Source organism: Hyla sarda, chromosome 10 (genome assembly GCF_029499605.1).
Source record: "Hyla sarda isolate aHylSar1 chromosome 10, aHylSar1.hap1, whole genome shotgun sequence".
Lineage (NCBI taxonomy): Eukaryota > Metazoa > Chordata > Amphibia > Anura > Hylidae > Hyla > Hyla sarda.
The window spans coordinates 126,046,882-126,066,026 of record NC_079198.1 but is presented as its reverse complement, the minus strand read 5'-3'; the positions used below and the strand labels follow the sequence as shown (position 1 = coordinate 126,066,026).

The 19,145-nt window shown below is 41.5% G+C and overlaps 1 protein-coding gene across 8 annotated transcripts in view; it reads right to left on the bottom strand.

Annotated features, from left to right (window-relative positions):
- MSANTD2 (Myb/SANT DNA binding domain containing 2) overlaps positions 1 to 19,145 on the bottom strand; it is a 193,885-nt gene that overhangs the window by 161,957 nt on the left and 12,783 nt on the right. For 3 of the 8 annotated variants that reach the window (XM_056541887.1, XM_056541888.1, XM_056541889.1), the window contains exons 3-4: positions 16,459 to 16,516; positions 11,760 to 11,968 (exon numbers count right to left, since the gene is read on the bottom strand). In XM_056541887.1, the coding sequence (XP_056397862.1) occupies positions 11,760 to 11,968; positions 16,459 to 16,516 (267 nt within the window). Of the gene's footprint in view, positions 1 to 10,201; positions 10,728 to 11,759; positions 11,969 to 16,458; positions 16,517 to 19,145 lie in introns of those variants that run through there. The other 5 variants (XR_008848180.1, XR_008848181.1, XR_008848182.1 and 2 more) reach the window with 5 other exon arrangements.

Below are 19,145 nucleotides of genomic sequence, written 5' to 3'. Positions count from 1 at the left end.
TATTAAAGGAGTACTCCCATGGAAAACTTTTTGGTTGCTATGGTCAACTGCAACACTTTTCTTCACAGGTTTTAAAGGGGTACACATGTAGAAAACTTTTTTTTTCTTTGTTTTTAAATCAACTGGTGCCAGAAAGTTTAACAGATTTGTAGATTACTTCGATTAAAAAAAATCTTAATCCTTCCAGTACTTTTTAGGAGTAAATGCTTTTCTTTTTGGATTTCTCTTCTGTCACGACCACAGTGCTCTCTGCTGACCACTGCTGTCCATTTTAGGAACTGTCCAGAGCAGCATGTGTTTGCTAGGGGGATTTTCTCCTGCTCTGGACAGTTCTTAAAATGGACAGCAGAGAGCACTGTGGTCGTGACAGAAGAGACAAAATGAAAAGCATTTCCTCTGTAGTATAAAGCCCCTAAAAAGTACTGGAAGGATTAAGATTTTGTTAAGAGAAGTAATTTACAAATCTGTAACTTTCTGGCACCAGTTCATTTAAAAAACAATAAAAAAAAAAGTTTTCCACCAGAGTACCCCTTTAAAATCTGTAAAGAAGAAAAGTGTTGCAGTTGCCCATAGCAACCAATCAGAGCACTACTTTAATTTTCCAGAGGCCTTTTTAAAAATAAAAAGGAGCAATCTGAATGGTTGCTAAGGGCAACTGGTCAACTTTTCTTCTGCACAGGTTTTGCTTAAAGGGGTACTCCGCCCCTAGACATCTTATCCCCTATCCAAAGGATAATGGATAAGATGTCAGATCGACGGGGTCCCGCTGCTGGGGAAGCCCGGGATCCCCGCTGCGGCACCGCGCTATCATTACTGCACAGAGTGAGTTCGCTCTGTGTGTAACGACGGGCAATGCAGGGGCCGGAGCAGCGTGACGTCACGGCTCCGCCCCTCATGATGACACGGCCTGCCCCCTCAATACAAGTCTATGGGAGGGGGCGTGGTGGTCGGCACACCCCCGCCATAGACTTGCAATAAGGGGGGCGGTCCGTGATGTCACAAGGGGCGGAGCCATGAAGTCACGCTGCTCCGTCCCCTGCATCGCCCGTCATTACGCACAGAGCGAACTCGCTCTGTGCAGTAATGATAGCGCGGTGCCGCTGCGGCGATCCCAGGGGTCCCCAGCAGCGGGACCCCGGCGATCTGACATCTTATCCCCTATCCTTTGAATAGGGGATAAGATGTCTAGGGGTGGAGTACCGCTTTAAGTCCAAGAACGTTCCACATGGACATTCCATGCAGAAGAATTCAAACTGGCTGCTAGTGTCCAAACTGTGGCCCTCCAGCTGTTACAAAACTACAACTCCCAGGATGCCCGGACAGCCAACGGCTGTCCGGGCATGCTGGGAGTTGTAGTTTTGTAACAGCTGGAGGTCCACAGTTTGAAGTTGCAAAACTTGTTGCAAAACTACAACTCCTGGCAGCCAAAAGTCACTCAATTCAAGTAGTCTCCAAACTGTGGACCTCCAGCTGTTGCAAAAACTACAACTCCCAGCATGCCGAGAAGTGTAGTTATGTAACACCTGAATTTGAAGACCACTGGCTTAGGGAATATCTGAATATTTCTATGCATATTTATATTTTATGCCAGATGGAAACAAGTGTTGAGGAGAACTAGAACACCACTAATAAAAAAAAAAAAAAAAAACTTACAAAATGACAAAAAAAAAAAAAAAAACAGAAGCGTTCGTGTCACCAGGACGAGAGAGTCGTCTTCCTCAGTCACACAGAAGATCAGGAGTACATATAACAAATTGTTCACTCTTTATTTTCCAATGACATTTTATACATTAGCTCTTACAGTGAAGGTTCGGTTACATAGCAACCCATGAGGCAATGACAGGAACTGTTGCAGCCTCGCAACATACTGAAATGTAGTAATGTAACATTGCTGTCCATCAGAACTTCCTTGGTTCAATATTAAGACGTGTTTAAAAAAAAAAGCATCGGCCCAGCATGTATAGCTGGAGAGAACATGAGATATACAATGTATATACTGCTGTCATGGATATATATAAAAAAAAAAGAAAAAACAAAAACAAAAAGGAGGGAATAGAATCATATTAAAAACTATTAGCAGCTACATCAAACACTGAAATACTCAGGACTTTTGCAAAAAGTTGTCCTTAAAATAAACAAAAAGTTAATACATATATATTTAAAAAAAAAGTTAAAATTTAGAAACAAGGACCTTTACGAGTGGGAAGACCCACTGGGACCAATAATGGGGAAAAAAAGATGATGGGTGTATTGGGTTAGGCCGCATTCACATGTCGTTTTTGCAATACGGCTCCTGTGTAAAAACCGTATGGAACCTTATTGCAAACATTGGCCCTCATTTACTATTGCAAACCCGACATGTTTTGTCGGGTTGTGCGCCAGTTTCGGGCGCATTGTGCCTGAAATTCTGTCTGCGTCAGAATATGCGCCTGAAATTCTGTCTGCGCCTGAATTGAAAAACCCCAACTAACTCTCCATTTTGCTAATAAAACCTTAAAATTGGCGTGGATGTCGTGGAAAGGGGGCGTGGTCACATGAAAGGGGGCGTGGTCACATAAAAGGGGCGTGTTCCCGACGTTTTCACAAAATCCCAACATATTTACTAAGGTTTCCACAGAAAATGTGGTGGATTTGAGCTGAGGAAATCCCGACAGATCAGAGCAGGTGTGAAAAAAGCAAAGTGTAGGGAAAGTGGAAAATGTAGGGAAACCTCAGTAAATACCGTGGAGAATAAATTGTAGGGAATTAAAACCCACAAAGAAAACTACACAACACTCTTAGTAAATAAGGGCCAGTGTGTATAGACATGTCATTGAAAGCTGTACGCCAAAACGTAGCATCCAGTTGTGAACGTTTTGCATCATTTACGGTTTTTTTTTCTGTACACAAAACCGTAGTCTACTAAGGTTTTATGTCCGGGTGAAAAACTGGATACAACCCGTATACGTTTTTTTTCTATGGGAACCGAATGTGCGTACGGTTTCATCCGGTTTGCACAATACGGTTTTGCAGTTTGCACATGCGCAGGGCACGCCGAAAGTTCTTCCCACAAATAGAACAAGAAGAACTTTATTGAATTAAGGACAAACATAAAACCGTATCCGTTTTTTTTTTTCTTCTTAAAAAACATATTAAACCGTATGCAACCGGACATCCGTTTCCAAACCGTACAGAGGTATATATACGGTTGTATACGGTTCGGTACCGGTTTTGAGACACACTTTTTTTTTTTTTTTTTTTTTTTTACAAAAAAACTGATACGGGAACCGTATTGCAAAAACGAGATGTGAATGCAGCCTTAGTGGGACCGTGGCTCAAGTTTCATTGTGATTTTAGGTTTTAAAACATCATAGTTACCACCATCAGTGGTTCCAGGCAAACGCTATAGATTAATGGACTCTACAGACCCTGTACACACATCTATAGAACCAATTGATCAAAGCGTTAGTACTGCAGACAGGTAGAATAAAGCATAATGTCCAGACTCTTATACGGATGATAAATCCTTCATATGTTTATTTAATTCTTGACAGGATATTCAGACATATGAATGCGTTATTCATAATGAAAGATGGGAATAGCATTCTTTGGTCAGGTGGAGAGAGACACGAGTACAAACCTGCCGCGCTACGTTTCAGGAGCACGTCCCCTTAGTCATGTGCACAGGTTCGCTAGGAGCGGGTTTAAAGGGGTACTCTGGCGCTAAGACATCTTATTCCCTATAGAAAGGATAGGGGATAAGATGCCTGATCGCAGGGATCTAGCCGCTGGAGACCCCCGTGATCTTTCACGCAGCACCCCGTTACCATCAGCCCCTGGAGCATGTTCGCTCCGTGTCTGATGACTGTCGATCACGGGGCTGGAGTATTGTGATGTTACGGCTCCGCCCCCATGTGATGTCACACTCCGCCCCCTCAATGCAAGCCTATGGGAGGGGGCGTGGCAGCTGTCACACCCCCTCCCATAGGCTTGCATTGAGGGGAGTTGGCGGGACCCCTGCGATCAGGCATCTTATCCCCTATCCTTTGGATAGGAGATAAGATGTCTTAGTGCCGGAGTATCCCTTTAAGAATGGTAGCATCTGGATTCAGGCAAGTAATTAACCCTTCAAGACTAGCGCACATCATCATACTTCATTCACCATCCAAAACTCGCTAGCATGCTGAAATCCACTATTACAAATACACCTTAAAGTTACAGTGTTCATTTAACCCTTTTGGTTCCAGAGATTCTAATTCTACTATCCAAAATATTTTCCCTTTACAGCAAATTATTTTTATTCATATCCACATCACTGTTCTTAAAGGGGTACTCTGGCCTTAAGACATCTTATCCCCCATCCAAAGGATAGGGGGATAAGATGTCTGACCGCGGGGGTCCCACCGATGGGGACCCCCGCAATCTTTCATTTGGCACCCACCTCTTTGAGCTGCACGCCGCGCTGCCAGCTCACAAACTGCGGGTGCCGACCACGGGGCCGGAGTAGCATGATGTCACGACTCCACCCCTGTGTGAAGTCACGCCATGCAAGTCTATGGGAGGGGGTGTGACGGCAGTCACACCCCCTCCCATAGACTTGCATAGCGGGGGAGGGGGCGTGACATCACACAGGGGCGGAGTCGTGATGTCATGCTACTCCGTCCCCGTGGTCGGGAGGCATAACACAGAGCCTCCAGCGCTTCCAGCAGTGCTAACAGGTGGGTGCTGCATGCTAGATTGCGGGGGTCCCCAGTGGCGGAACCCCCGCGATCAGACATCTTATCCCCCTATCCTTTGGATAGGGGGATAAGATGTCTAGGGGCGGAGTACCCCTTTAAGAATGGTAGCATCTGGATTCAGGTGAGTAATTAACCCTTCAAGACTAGCGCACACAGTCATACTTCACTCACCATCCAAAACTCGCTAGCATGCTGAAATCCACTATTACAAATACACCTTAAAAGTTACAGTGTTCATTTAACCCTTTCGGTTCCAGAGATTCGAATTCTACTATCCAAGATGTTTCCCTTTTTAGCTAATTCTTTTTATTCATATCCACATCACTGTTCTTAAACCCGCTCCTCTATTGAACTGTGTGTGCATGACTAAGGGGACGTGCCCCTGAAACGTAGTGCGGCTGGTTTGTACTCGTCTCTCTCTCCACCTGACCGAGGAAATATGCTATTTCCATCTTGCATTATCAATAATGACACTCATATGTCTGAATACTGAATATACTTTCAAGAAATGAATAAATACATGAAGGATTTATCATCCGTATGAGTATGAATAGAGTGGGAGATTTATCAAAACCCGTCTAGAGCAAAAGTTGCTGAGTTGCCCATAGCAACCAATAAGATTGCTTATTTTATTTTTGAAAAGGCCTGTAAAAAATGAAAGAAGCGATCTGATTGGTTGCTATGGGCAACTCGGCAACTTTTGCTCTAGACAGGTTTTGATAACTCTCCTCCATTATGCTTTACTCTACCTGTCTGCAGTACTAACGCTTTGATCAATTGATCATTGTGATTTAGGCACAATTCTTACGATGTTTACTTAAAAACAAGGAGGTCTCCAAACTGATATAAATCCACAACATCAGGAGAAATGCGCCCGTATAATCAAGAAATTCTGCAAAATAAAATTCGGAAATGCCTGACCATCCACATGGACGACCCTTTAAACAGATATCCCAGGGGTCGAGCACAAAAATAAGAAACATGATAGAGGAGAAAGTGATTTATTAGCAAAAATCTCGGTGCATCAGAGAGTAAAAAATGAGAATAAATAAGAGGCGGCACCGACCATGAGGACTACAGGAATATCGGGGGCTGGGAAATCTCACATAAAACAGGAGACACATGTAGCTCATTGGATAAACCTGATGTTAAGTGTCCTCAGAAGAATAAATACATTTAGGATTACTGGAGCCAATAGGGTGTTATTAGGTTATCTGTCATTTACTGTATGTAAAGCAAGTAAAATCTATTATAATCACAGCTCATCAGAACTGCCGACATAAGCTAAAGTATCCATCCTCTGATCACTGTTTTATAACACACACATATATATATATATATATATATGTATACATATACACACACACATACATACATATACACTTACAGTCATGGCCGTAAATGTTGGCACCCCTGAAATATTTCTAAAAAATGTAGTATTTCTCACAGAAAAGGATTGCAGTAACATGTTTTGCTATACACATGTTTATTCCCTTTTTGGAATTGGAACTAAACCAAAAAAAGGGAGGAAAAAAAAACAAATATTGGACATAATGTCACCAAACTCCCCAAAAAATTATTGGCACCCTTTAAAAATTGTGGAAAAATAAGAGTTTCAAGCATGTTATGCTCCTTTAAACTCACCTGGGGCAAGTAACAGGTGAGGGCAATATAAAAATCACCCCTGAAAGCAGATAAAAAGGAGAGAAGTTCACTTAGTCTTTGTATTGTGTGTCTGTGTGGCACACACTAAGCATGGACAGAAAGAGGAGAAGAGAACTGTCTGAGGACTTGAGAACCAAAATTGTGGAAAAATATCAACAATCTCAAGGTTACAAGTCCATCTCCAGAGATCTAGATTTGCCTTTGTCCACAGTGCGCAACATTATCAAGAAGTTTGCAACTCATGGCACTGTAGATAATCTCCCTGGGCGTGGATGGAAGAGAAAAATTGATGAAAGTCAACGCAGGATAGTCCAGATGGTGGATAAGCAGCCCCAAACAAGTTCCAAAGATATTCAAGCTGTCCTGCAGGCTCAGGGAGCATCAGTATCAGCGCGAACTATACGTCGACATTTAAATTAAATTAAATGCTATGGAGGAGACCCAGGAGGACCCCACTATGGAGGAGACCCAGGAGGACCCCACTATGGAGGAGACCCAGGAGGACCCCACTATGGAGGAGACCCAGGAGGACCCCACTATGGAGGAGACCCAGGAGGACCCCACTGTGGAGGAGACCCAGGAGGACCCCACTGTGGAGGAGACCCAGGAGGACCCCACTGTGGAGGAGACCCAGGAGGACCCCACTGCTGACACAGAGACATAAAAAAGCAAGACTACATTTTACCAAAATAAACTTGAGTAACCAAAATCCTTCTGGGAAAACGTCTTGTGGACAGATGAGACCAAGATAAAACTTTTTGGCAAAGCCCATCATTCTACTGTTTACCGAAAATGGAATGAGGCCTACAAAGAAAGGAACACAGAACCTACAGTGACATATGGTGGAGGTCAATGATGTTTTGGGTTGTTTTGCTGCCTCTGGCACTGGGGGCCTTGAATGTGTACAAGACATCATGAAATCTGAGGATTACCAATGGATTTTGGGTCGCACTGTACAGCCCAGTGTAAGAAAGCTGGGTTTGTGTCCGAGATCTTGGGTCTTAAAGCAGGACAATGACCCCAAACATACGTCAAAAAGCCCCCAGAAATGGATGACAACAAAGCGCTAGAGAGTTCTGAAGTGGCAGCAATGAGTCCAGATCTAAATCCCATTGATCACCTGTGGAGAGATCTTAAAATTACTGTTGGGAAAAGGCGCCTTCCAATAAGAGACCGGGAGCAGTTTGTAAAGGAAGAGTGGTCCAACATTCCGGCTGAGAGGTGTAAGAAGCTTATTGATGGTTATAGGGAGTAACTAATTTCAGTTATTTTTTTCCAAAGGGTGTGCAACCAAATATTAAGTTAAGGGTGCCAATAATTTTGTCCAGACCATTTTTGGAGTTTGGTGACATTATGTCCAATTTTCTTTTTTCCCCTCCCTTTTTTGGTTTAGTTCCAATACACACAAAGGGGATAAACATGTGTTACTGCAATCCTTTTCTGTGAGAAATACTTCATTTTCTAGAAAAATATCAGGGGTGCCAACATTTACGGCCATGACTGTATCTGTGTGTGTATGTATGTGTGTATATATCTACATAAAGATTTGAGTCACTGTGTACATTACTTATCCTGTACTGATCCTGAGTTATATCCTGTATTATACCCCAGAGCTGTACTCACTATTCTGCTGGTGAGGTCACTGTGTACATACATTACATTACTTATCCTGTACTGATCCTGAGTTATATCCTGTATTATACTCCAGAGCTGTACTCACTATTCTGCTGGTGGGGTTACTGTGTACATCACATCACTTTTTTTCACCAGCAGAATAGTGAGTACAGCTCTGGAGTATAATCTAGGATATTACTCAGGGTCAGTACAGGATAAGTAATGTAATGTATGTACACAGTGACCTCACCAGCAGAATAGTGAGTACAGCTCTGGAGTATAATCTAGGATATTACTCAGGGTCAGTACAGGATAAGTAATGTATGTACACAGTGACCTCACCAGCAGAATAGTGAGTACAGCTCTGGGGTATAATACAGGATATAACTCAGTATCAGTACGGAATATGTAATGTATGTACACAGTGACCCCACCAGAATAGTGAGTGCAGCTCTGGAGTGTAAGGGTATGTTCACACTGCGGAATCTCCGCTCGTGGAATTCCGCAAGCGAATATTCCTTCAGGCGGCCGCCGCTGAAAATACTTCGGTGGTAGAACCGCGGGGCACAGCGTTGTGACCTTTGATGGCTATGCAGTACTCGCAGAATTCCGCGCAAAGAATGAACATGTTCTTTCTTTGCGCGGAACAATTTCAGCAGCGGCATTGCTTTTTTTTTTTACTATTATTTAGTCCCCATAGGGGCTATTACATGCAATCTTCTGATTGCATATACCATTCAGTATCGCTGAAATTCCGCAGTGTGAACGTGTCTGGCAGAAGACCCATTCACACTGATGGTACTGTTCACTGCGTGGAATTCAACGTGTGGAATTCCGTGAACCCTAATGCAAGAAATAACTCAGGATATGAAATTATTTGTACATAGCGACTCATCTGTTTATGTAGATTAATTCTACGTTACAAAATGGTCTGCAGAGATTCTTCGCTAAGACTACACTGCAACTTTTTGTAGTACTGCAAGTCTCATTTTACAGCAAACCTGTCAGAGGAAAAAAGCCCATGGATAGATATGGCCAGAATTAATTAATATACAAATAAGGCTCAAGTGCCCAGAGGGCGTTCTCCAGCAGGACAAGAGCCCTAGTCCTATCTAGCTATTTATTTACACCTGTCTTTCTGACAGTACAGGTCACACTTCAGGTTTTAAATCAACTGGTGCCAGAAAGTTAAACATATTTGTAATTTACTTTTATTAAAAAATCTCTATCCTTCCAGTACTTTTTAGCAGCTGTATGAATTTCTTTTTTTGTCTTGACCACAGTGCTCTCTGCTGACACCTGATGCCTGTTATCAGGAACTGTCCAGAGCAGGAGAAAATCCCCATAGCAAACCTATGCTGCTCTGGACAGTTCCTGACACGGACAGAGGTGTCAGCAGAGAGCACTGTGGACAAGACAAAAAAAAGAAATTCAAAAACAAAGAATTTCCTCTGTAGCATACAGCTGCTAAAAAGTATTCGAAGGATTAAGATTTTTTAATAGAAATAATTTACAAATCTGTTTAACTCTCTGGCACCAGTCCATAAAAAAATATAAAAAAATAAGTTTTCCCAACGGAGTACCCCTTAGATTTGTAAATTACTTCTCTTAAAAAAAAAATCTTAATCCTTCCAGTACTTATTAGCAGCTGTATACTACAGAGGAAATTATTTTCTTGTTGGATTTCTCATCTGTCACGACCACAGTGCTCTCTGCTGTCCATTTTAGGAACTGTCCAGAGCAGCATATGTTTGCTATGGGGATTTTCTCCTGCTCTGGACAGTTCCTAAAATGGACAGAGGTGTCAGCAGAGAGCACTGTGCTAGTGACAGAAGAGAAATCCAAAAAGAAAATAATTTCCTCTGTAGAATACAGCTGCTAATAAGTACTGGAAGGATTAAGATTTTTTTTTAATAGAAGTAATTTACAAATTTGTTTAACTTTGTGGAACCAGTTGATTTAAAAAAATTAATAAAAATAAATAAAAAAGTTTTCCACGGGAGTACCCCTTTAATCTTGTAGTACAACAAAAAGTCACTGTGTCGCCCTCACTGTAGCTTCACAATTTAAAGCAGTGTTTCCCAACCAGGGTGCCTCCAGCTGCTGCAAAACTACAACCCCCAGAATGCCCGGACAGCCAACGGCTGTCCGGGCATGCTGGGGGTTGTAGTTTTGCAACAGCTGGAGGCACCCTGGTTGGGAAACACTGCTTTAAAGAAAGGCACTGGGGATTTTATTTTCCTATTGGTGTTCTGGTAGAAGATCTGCAGAATCTCAATTTACACAGCAATGAGAAATCCCAAGTTCTGGCATTGGAGGGTAAGGTGAAAGGACACATATCTGGCACATTACAGATCACACAAGGATTTGTCTTCTGGATAAATCACAGTGTGACCGGACGCACAATTTCAAGACAACTTTCTTTAAAATTTTCTCCTCTAATAAAAACTTGCAATGGCAAAAAAATAAAAATAAAAAAAAATTTATTTAATACTTTAATGAAATATAATAAAATAAAAATGATATGGTGAATATGGCAAGACGGCTAAGAGTGGATACGGTACGTCACAAAGTCTTTGCAGGCAACACTGGCTGGAAATAGTAAAAACACTTATTGGGTATGTAAAAAAAAAAAGTGATTATCTAAATTATATACAATATCATCTACCTGGGCTATGATGGCCTTCTGTTTGTCTCTCTCGAGGGTGAACGTCATCATTCGTTACTTTTCTACATTTGTCGTCAACACACAAATAGATATGTAAAAAAAAAATGTGAACCAAAAAAAAAAAAAAAAAAAAAGACCCCAAAACAATTACAGTATTTCCTTTGAAAAATGAAAGTATAAGCTATGTCCAATGTGGAATGTACATACAGCAATACATATCAGGGCTCTACCATAAAATTCTTTTTATAAAAACACCATTTGAACCCCCCCCCCCCCAAACATACAGCCCTCCCCGCTCATCAAGGACAAAAAGGTCTTCAGAAATGGGGACGATTCTTCCGAATATCAGACAAGCGTTACCCCCCCCCCCCCCCCCCCCAAATAGACAAAACTCATTCACAGTTCAACAGCAAAACCCTGGAGAGAAAGGGGAAGTTTTCTGTAGAAGCCCAAGTCCTTATAAAGGACAAAGATTCATTTGTTGAACTTTAAGGGGTACCCGATGGCTTTTTCCAGGCACTCTACTAAAGACCCGGCGGAAAGAAAATCTCTCTCCACCTCAACAAACTTGATGTAGATAGTTTTCGGGGATACCCCAGGCTGCACCTTACAGTTTTGCGCTAAAAATCCATTGATACTAGCCCACTCTTTACTTTGGTTCTTGATGGTGGACTGGAAATGAAAGAACAAGCATTGCTGTAACGTTATGCTCTCGGCAATTCCAAGATAACAATAGGTGATTTTAGAAGTTACTGGGTCAGATTTCGAGGCGAGCTCCGCCGGAGACTCACAATTGCCATCATTGACTAAATCGACTACTGCATTGTCCGGTTTGTTCCCCATCTCCTCGTATCCTATAGCGTAGAGACCCGGACACTTGGGGATGCCGCCAGGTAACAGGTACTGGACTATGTCTCCGCCAATCGGCTTTGAGTGAGCTATAGGAATCCAGTCGGTCTCCATGTGCAGTTCCAGACATCGAGCTTCGCTGATGGTAATTTCCAGAAATTTATAATACACATTTTTCCAATTCATTTTCTGAACTCTGGTCATAACCACTCGCCCCTCCAGCTTCTCGGGATTGAAATACTCACGCAGACGCTTTCCCAGTGGAACCTGTGAACTGATTTCCGCGTAATGGTATCGAATATCCTCCTTCCACCGAGTGTTGTAGCCAATGCCGAATATTGCCAGTTTGTTTGAGAGGTGCAACCTCGAAAAATCTGTCCAGCTTTGAAACAGCTCCCACTTGAGCTGGACGGACTCCAGGATGTGCATGATGGTCTGCAGAAGCTCTTTTTTCCTGGAAAAAACAAAACAAAACAGGTTTTATTAGAGGTGGTTGCAAAAAGCGCTGCAAAAAAGTGGGCCTTAAAGGGGTACTCCTGCCCCAAGACATCTTATCCCCTATCCAAAAGATAGGGGATAAGATGTCTGATTGCAGGGGTCGCGCTGCTGGGGACTCTCGAAATCTAGCATGCAGTACCCACAGCCGTCACGCCCCCTCCCATAGACTTGCATTGAGGGGGCGGGGTGTGATGTCACATGGGGCGGAATCGTGACATCACGATACTCCATCCCCGTGGTCAGGAGGCATAACACTGAGCCTCCAGCGCTTCCTGCAGTGCTTACAGGTGGGTGCTGCATGCTAGATTGTGGGGGTCCCCAGCGGCGGGACCCCCGCGATCAGACATCTTATCCCCTATCCATTGGTCTTGGGGCCGGAGTACCCCTTTAAAACGGGATCTTATATTATCAGAAAAGCTACTAATTAGCTTTTTTTTAACCCCTTGAACACAGGTTCTCATTTTTGCACTCTCATTTCTTCCTCCTCATTATTTGTGGGGCAAAGCTGAAATAAAATGAATAAAAAAGCCATTTTACTAAAAAAATTATATCTTTTTGTATGACAATTAGTAAAGTTTAAAAATGTCCTCTTTTGAGCCCTATAACTATTATTTTTCTATATACGGGGATGTATGAGGGCTCATTTTTTGCGCCGTGATCATCAGTTTTTATCGGTATCATTTTTGTTTTGATGGGACTTTTTGATCGCTTTTTATATTTTTTTTTTTTTAGGGTATACAAAGTGACCAGAAATTTTGGACTTTGTTTTTACGCATACGCCATTGACCGTGCAGATTAAACATTATATTAACATTATATTTTCATATATTTCAGACATTTACACACACCGCAATACCACATGTTTATTTTTACAATATTTTGTAATGGGAAAAGGGGGGTGATTGAAACTTTTATTAGAGAAGGGGTTAATTTTACTTTTACTAACTTTTTTTTTTTTACTATCTTTTAAGTCCTCATAGGGGACTATTACATGCTATCTTCTGATTGCATATACTGTTCAATGCTATGCCATAGCATAGCATTGATCAGTGTTACAGGTGCTCCATTGCTCCAGTCTGAAATGGCTGACTGGCGCTTTGGAGAACCGATCGTACGGTGAGGAGGCAGGTAAGGGCCCTCCCGCCATCTCAGCTGATTAGGACATCGCGATTTCCCCGCGATGGTCCCGACCAGCTCCGCTGAGCTGCCGCAGTCAACTTTGATCATGGTGTCAAAGGGGTTAACGTTGGGCATCACCACAATCTGTAATGTCCGGCATTAGCCATGGGTCTCGGCGGCATCCTGCTATGATGCACACTCAGCTCCTGAGCGCGTGTCATAGAAGGGGAGCGAACAATGGGCGTAAATGTACATCCATTATAGTAGCTTTTCTAAAAAGCTGACAAGTGCGTTTTTTATAGTGTAGTTTTCATTTCATTTTTAAACAGACAATCTTTATCTGTACTACTCCTGGTCAGCCACAACATGCCCTGTGGGTGTTCTATACATTTTTATATTCGCTGTATAATTTTAATCTATAAAATAAATTCTATATTTCATTTTAATGTTGCGTTTGTTTTGTTATCTCCAAAATGACCGCTTGTTAATCCCGCTTAGAAAGGTTTCTGCAGTAATATGAGGAATATTACTTTACTGAGAGAGTAGTGGATGCATGGAATAGCCTTCCTGCAGAAGTGGTCGCTGCAAATACAGTGAAGGAGTTTAAGCATGGATGGGATAGGCATAAGGCTATCCTTCATATAAGATAGGGATAGGTATAAGGCTATCCTTCATATAAGATAGAGATAGGCATAAGGCTATCCTTCATATAAGATAGAGATAGGTATAAGGCTATCCTTCATATAAGATAGGGATAGGCATAAGGCTATCCTTCATATAAGATAGAGATAGGCATAAGGCTATCCTTCATATAAGATAGGGATAGGTATAAGGCTATCCTTCATATAAGATAGGGATAGGCATAAGGCTATCCTTCATATAAGATAGGGATAGGTATAAGGCTATCCTTCATATAAGATAGGGATAGGTATAAGGCTATCCTTCATATAAGATAGAGATACGTCCTAAGTCCTTAAGGGGTTAAAGAGTACCGGTCAGATACCGCAAAAATAATAATAATAATAATAATGTAACTGTTATGTTAATCACTACCTAATCCTGATCAACTTCATATAATGTTTATGTATCAATCACCGATATTTCACTAAAGAATTGCATTTTACAGCTGCTCACTGTCTATTTCGTCTTCTGAAAGGGAGGGGGCGTGTCTTCTCTTGCCTGCATTATGATGACTCCTCCCCCTCCCTCTGCCGACTCACTGCTCTTGAGAGCCTGGCAGCCCTGCTGTGTAACCCTTTCCTCTATGGTTTTATGCTGTACACACACAATGATTATTGGAGATTGCCTGTACTCTACCAAAGACAATATGGTGAGTGTATAACTTACAACTTCCTAAATTAGTGCAAAGGTTTAGTGCTAGAAGTACAGTGGTTGCTTTTATGCATACATTTTCTGTTCTATGTCATTCATGTGTGTCATCCTGTGCCAGTCCTGTAATGCTGGGACATGTAGTTTTGGAATAACTCTTTTTTGCAGCAGTGTTGCCTTCAGCTGTGTGCCTACAGTTTTTGCAAAATGACAACTCCCAGCAGGCCCAGACATCCTTTGACTGTCCAGGCATGCCTGGAGTTGTAGTTTTGCAACAGCTGGAGGCACATGTTTGCTAAAACTCTGTTACAGCAGTGTTGCTGCAGTTTGTGTTCCTCCTGCAGCCTTGTCAATCAGCCATCTTGGGTCCATGACCCTTGGACACGCTCATGCTGCTGTGGGACTCATCAGTGCCCCAGAAGGTATGGTGACCCCTAGTGGTGGAATTTTCAAACGCAATCATCTTAAAAAAAAAAAAAAAAAAAATGAAAAAATAAAATAAAATAAAATGTGAAACATTTTTAAAGAAGTATATTAGAAAAAACTATTGTTTTGCCAGGATGTACAACATATAAAAAGATTTTATATCTGACAGTGTTCATTTAAAAACTACAGCTCATGGCGCAAAAAATGATCCCTTATACTGCACTGTATATGAAAAATAAGAAAGTTATAGGGGCTCAGCAATGAAATACAGTAACACAGACCACCCTTCATTTGACTGTGCGGAGGTAATTTCCCCTAACTGTTTATGCTCTGCGCCATTTCAAAAATTTGACACCTGTCAGCACTTTCCCAGCTGAAAATTATTGACTGTATAACACGTCCACCACAGACAATAATGATAAATTCTCCCCGAAATGCGTCAGCCATTTGGCCCATCTAGTCTGCCCAATATTTTGAATAATATGAATATTCCCAGGCCCTCTTTATATGAAGGACAGCCTCATGCCTATCTTATATGAAGGATAGCCTTATACCTATCACTATCTTATATGAAGAATAGCCTTATACCTATCCCTGTCTAATATGAAGGATAGCCTTATGCTTATCCCTATCTTATATGAAGGATAGCCTTATGCCTATCTCTATCTTATATGAAGGATAGCCATATGCCTATCCCTATCTTATATGAAGGATAGCCTTATACCTATCTCTATCTTATATGAAGGATAGCCTTATGCCTATCTCTATCTTATATGAAGGATAGCCTTATACCTATCCTTATCTTATATGTAGGATAGCCTTATGCCTATCTCTCTATCTTATATGAAGGATAGCCTTATGCCTATCCCATACATGCTTTAATGGGTACTCTGCCGCTAGACATGTTACCCTCTTCTAAGGATAGGGTATATGATGTCTGATAGCGGGGGTCCGGCCACTAAGGACCTCCACATTCTCCAGCCCGGCACACCAGTAATCCGGTGCATGGAGTGAACTCCACTTCATGCTGGATGGCTGGCGATCACAGCCACCATGCCCCTCCATTCATGTCTACGGCAGGAGGCATGATGGCTGAGTACTAGCCGTCACACCCCCCTCCCATAGACATGAATGGAGGGGGTGTGGCTTGACATCACTATCAAGGAAGCCTCTAGGCTTCAGTGACCGTAATGCTGGCCCAGAGATTGAGGGGAGTCGCGGCCAACCCCCCCCCCCCCCCCCCCCCCCGATCAGACAAGTTATCCCCTATCCAAGATAACATATCTAGAGGCGGAGTTCCTCTTTAAACTCCTTCACAGTATCTGCAGCTACCACTTCTGCAGGAAGGCTATTCCATCAGTGACCAGAAAAGGCACAACAATTTATGTTACCTTCTAACAGAAGTGCCTCCTAAGTGTGTCCTGTGCCTGACCATCATCTATAGTGTGCCTCACAATTTGAGAAGTATACATATATACACATATATCATTTTCTAACAGAAGTGAGTGGGAGCAGTCGGCAGCAGTCACTTGTGTCAAAAAGAAACTACAGTTGCCAGGAATTGACACTTACTGTACATCCTCGGGAGGCTCCCTGTTCTTCGGCGGTCTTTTAGGAAGACTGATTTCTTCTATAAAGAAAAAAGGAAAAAAGACTTAGAATCAAACAAAAATAGGACAGCATGCACATTATGTAATATTAAAACGAGTTTCCAGCTCAAAAGGTAGAGTCTACTGAGTCCACTGCTGAGGTAGCCAGAGAGCTTACCTTTCTTTCCATGTCGGCTCCAGCGCTGTGAATGATAAAGCCTGGCAGGACCAGGCTTTATCAATCGAGTGCAGAGCACACAGATCAATGTGGTTTTATGAAACCACATTGATCTGTATGAGGAATCAAATGATTCATCCTAAAAGTCCCCTAAGGGGACTAAAAGTGTAAAAAAAAAAAAAAAAAAAAAACATTTAAAAACACACACATTAACCCCTTCCTTATGAAAAGTTTAAATCCCCCCCCCCTTCATAAATTCCATATAAAAAATATATAAACATAAAAAACATGTGGTGTCGCCGCGTGTGTAAATGTCCGAACTATAAAAATATATTGTTAATTAAACTGCACGGTCAATGGTGTAAGCGCATAGAAATTCCAAAGTCCAAAATAGCGTATTTATCAGGGCTGTGGAGTCGGAGTCGAGGAGTCGGAGGAAATTTTGGGCACCTGGAGTCGGCAAACAATGCACCGACTCCTACTAAATTTAGATTGGAATAAAAAAAAATAAAAAAAACAGTTTAAATGTCCCAATTCACAAAAAGTTATTAATGACTTCTCTACTGTAAGAATAAAGACCAATGCATGCAGTGCATCACATAGCTGCAAAACGAACACGTTAAGTGACCGTGAAGAAGCTTTTCATGTGCTTCACTATATGGCACACAACGCACAATTAGGAGCGGTAATACTTATAATTTCCATCGTGTTGTGTTCTGCTGTTACAGGAAACCCATGGGTAACCTAGTCTCTCACTGATAGGGAATTAAGTAAATATGTTTTTTGCAGGACTAGAGACACTTGTATAAGTGAAGGGAATGGAGGGTCAATAGTTCCAAGACTGAAGCTGTAAACCATTAGAAAAACTGCTGCCATTCAGCTAAGGCTATAAAAATTTGTAAACTCTGATTGTTAGCTTAAACTTTAAACATGACTCTGGGATTCTACTAGGGAAATCATGTTTTATAATAAATGCCCCTTCCTGGATCCTCCCACTGCCCTATCTTCAGCAGCAGATCAGCACACAAAAAGGAGAAGGCAGCAGCTTCTGCCCAACTACCTCTCTCTGCTAGAAGAGCTTAGAAGAACTTGGTGGAACAGCTTCTTGGATTCAACTGTAAGTGTTTATAAATACATTCACATATTAATACAGAGGAGTCGGAGTCGGAAGTACAAAAAACTGTGGAGTCAAAACATTTATCTACCTACTCCACAGCCCTGGTATTTATTTATACCATAAAAAAATGAATAAAAAGCGATTAAAAAGTCTGACCAAAACAAAAATGGTACCGATAAAAACATCAGATCACGGTGCAAAATATTAGCCCTCATACTGCCCTATATGCATAAAAATAAAAAAAGTTATAGGGGTCAGAATAGGACAATTTTAAACGTATACATTTTCCTGCATGTAGTTATGATTTTTTTCCAGAAGTAAATCAAACCTATATAAGTAGGGTATCATTTTAAATGTATGGACCTACAGAATAATGATAAGGTGTCATTTTTAATGGAAGCCCACAAAATTTACAAAAAGGCATTTTTCTTCAATTTTGTCGTACAATGATTTTTTTTCTGTTTCGTCGTAGATTTATGGGTAAAATCACTGATGTCATTACAAAGTGGAATTGGTGGCGCAAAAAAAAAAAAAAAGCCCTCATATGGTTTTTTTAGTGCAAAATTGAAAGGGTTATGATTTTTAAAAGGAAAGGAGGAAAAAACGAAAGTGGGTTAAATAAAGCAAAACGTGTTACATGCAAGTTTTGTTATCGGTCAAATTGTGATACATACTACAGAAATCTACAGCAAAATAATGACATGTAGATATGCGGCCTAGTCTGAAATTCTGCCGTAGACAGCTGCTGTATTCTGCTGGTGGTGCCTCCATGGCAGTGAATGGAAAGCTCTTTAACACTGCAGGTGCCAGCTATAATTTAAAGGGGTTAAATATTATAGACTTGACACTGGACTGTCTATGCAGAGTGCTTAACTCTGTTTAAGGGGTACTCCGGTGGAAAACATAACACCACTGGGGACCCCCGCAATCGCTCATGCGGCACCCACCCAAGGTGCTAAGAAACAAAATATAAATAAATTACATATACACAATAATAAATATATATATATATATACAAAAATAAAATAAATATAAGCCATCTTGTGTGAATGCTCAACATGCCAGCAAAACTGGGTATTTTTTTTGAAAAGTCCTGTGATAGTCCCTGAGATGTATGGCTTATTACAGCCTAGTTAACAAAGATGTGTCCTGGAACAAGTCATACAGCTGTGTGTCCACCACAGGACCAGGACCAACTTCTCTAGAAGTAAACAACAGCAAGAAGAGATCTTGAATTGATACAGAAAATACACTGGACAGGTCAACAAGGTTTTAGTTGGTTATTTTGCTGAAACCAGAATCTAGTTCCGCGTCTGCTTGGTTTTATCTCCATTATGCAAGTTGCAAACGGAGTAGATTTGGACACAAACCAAAA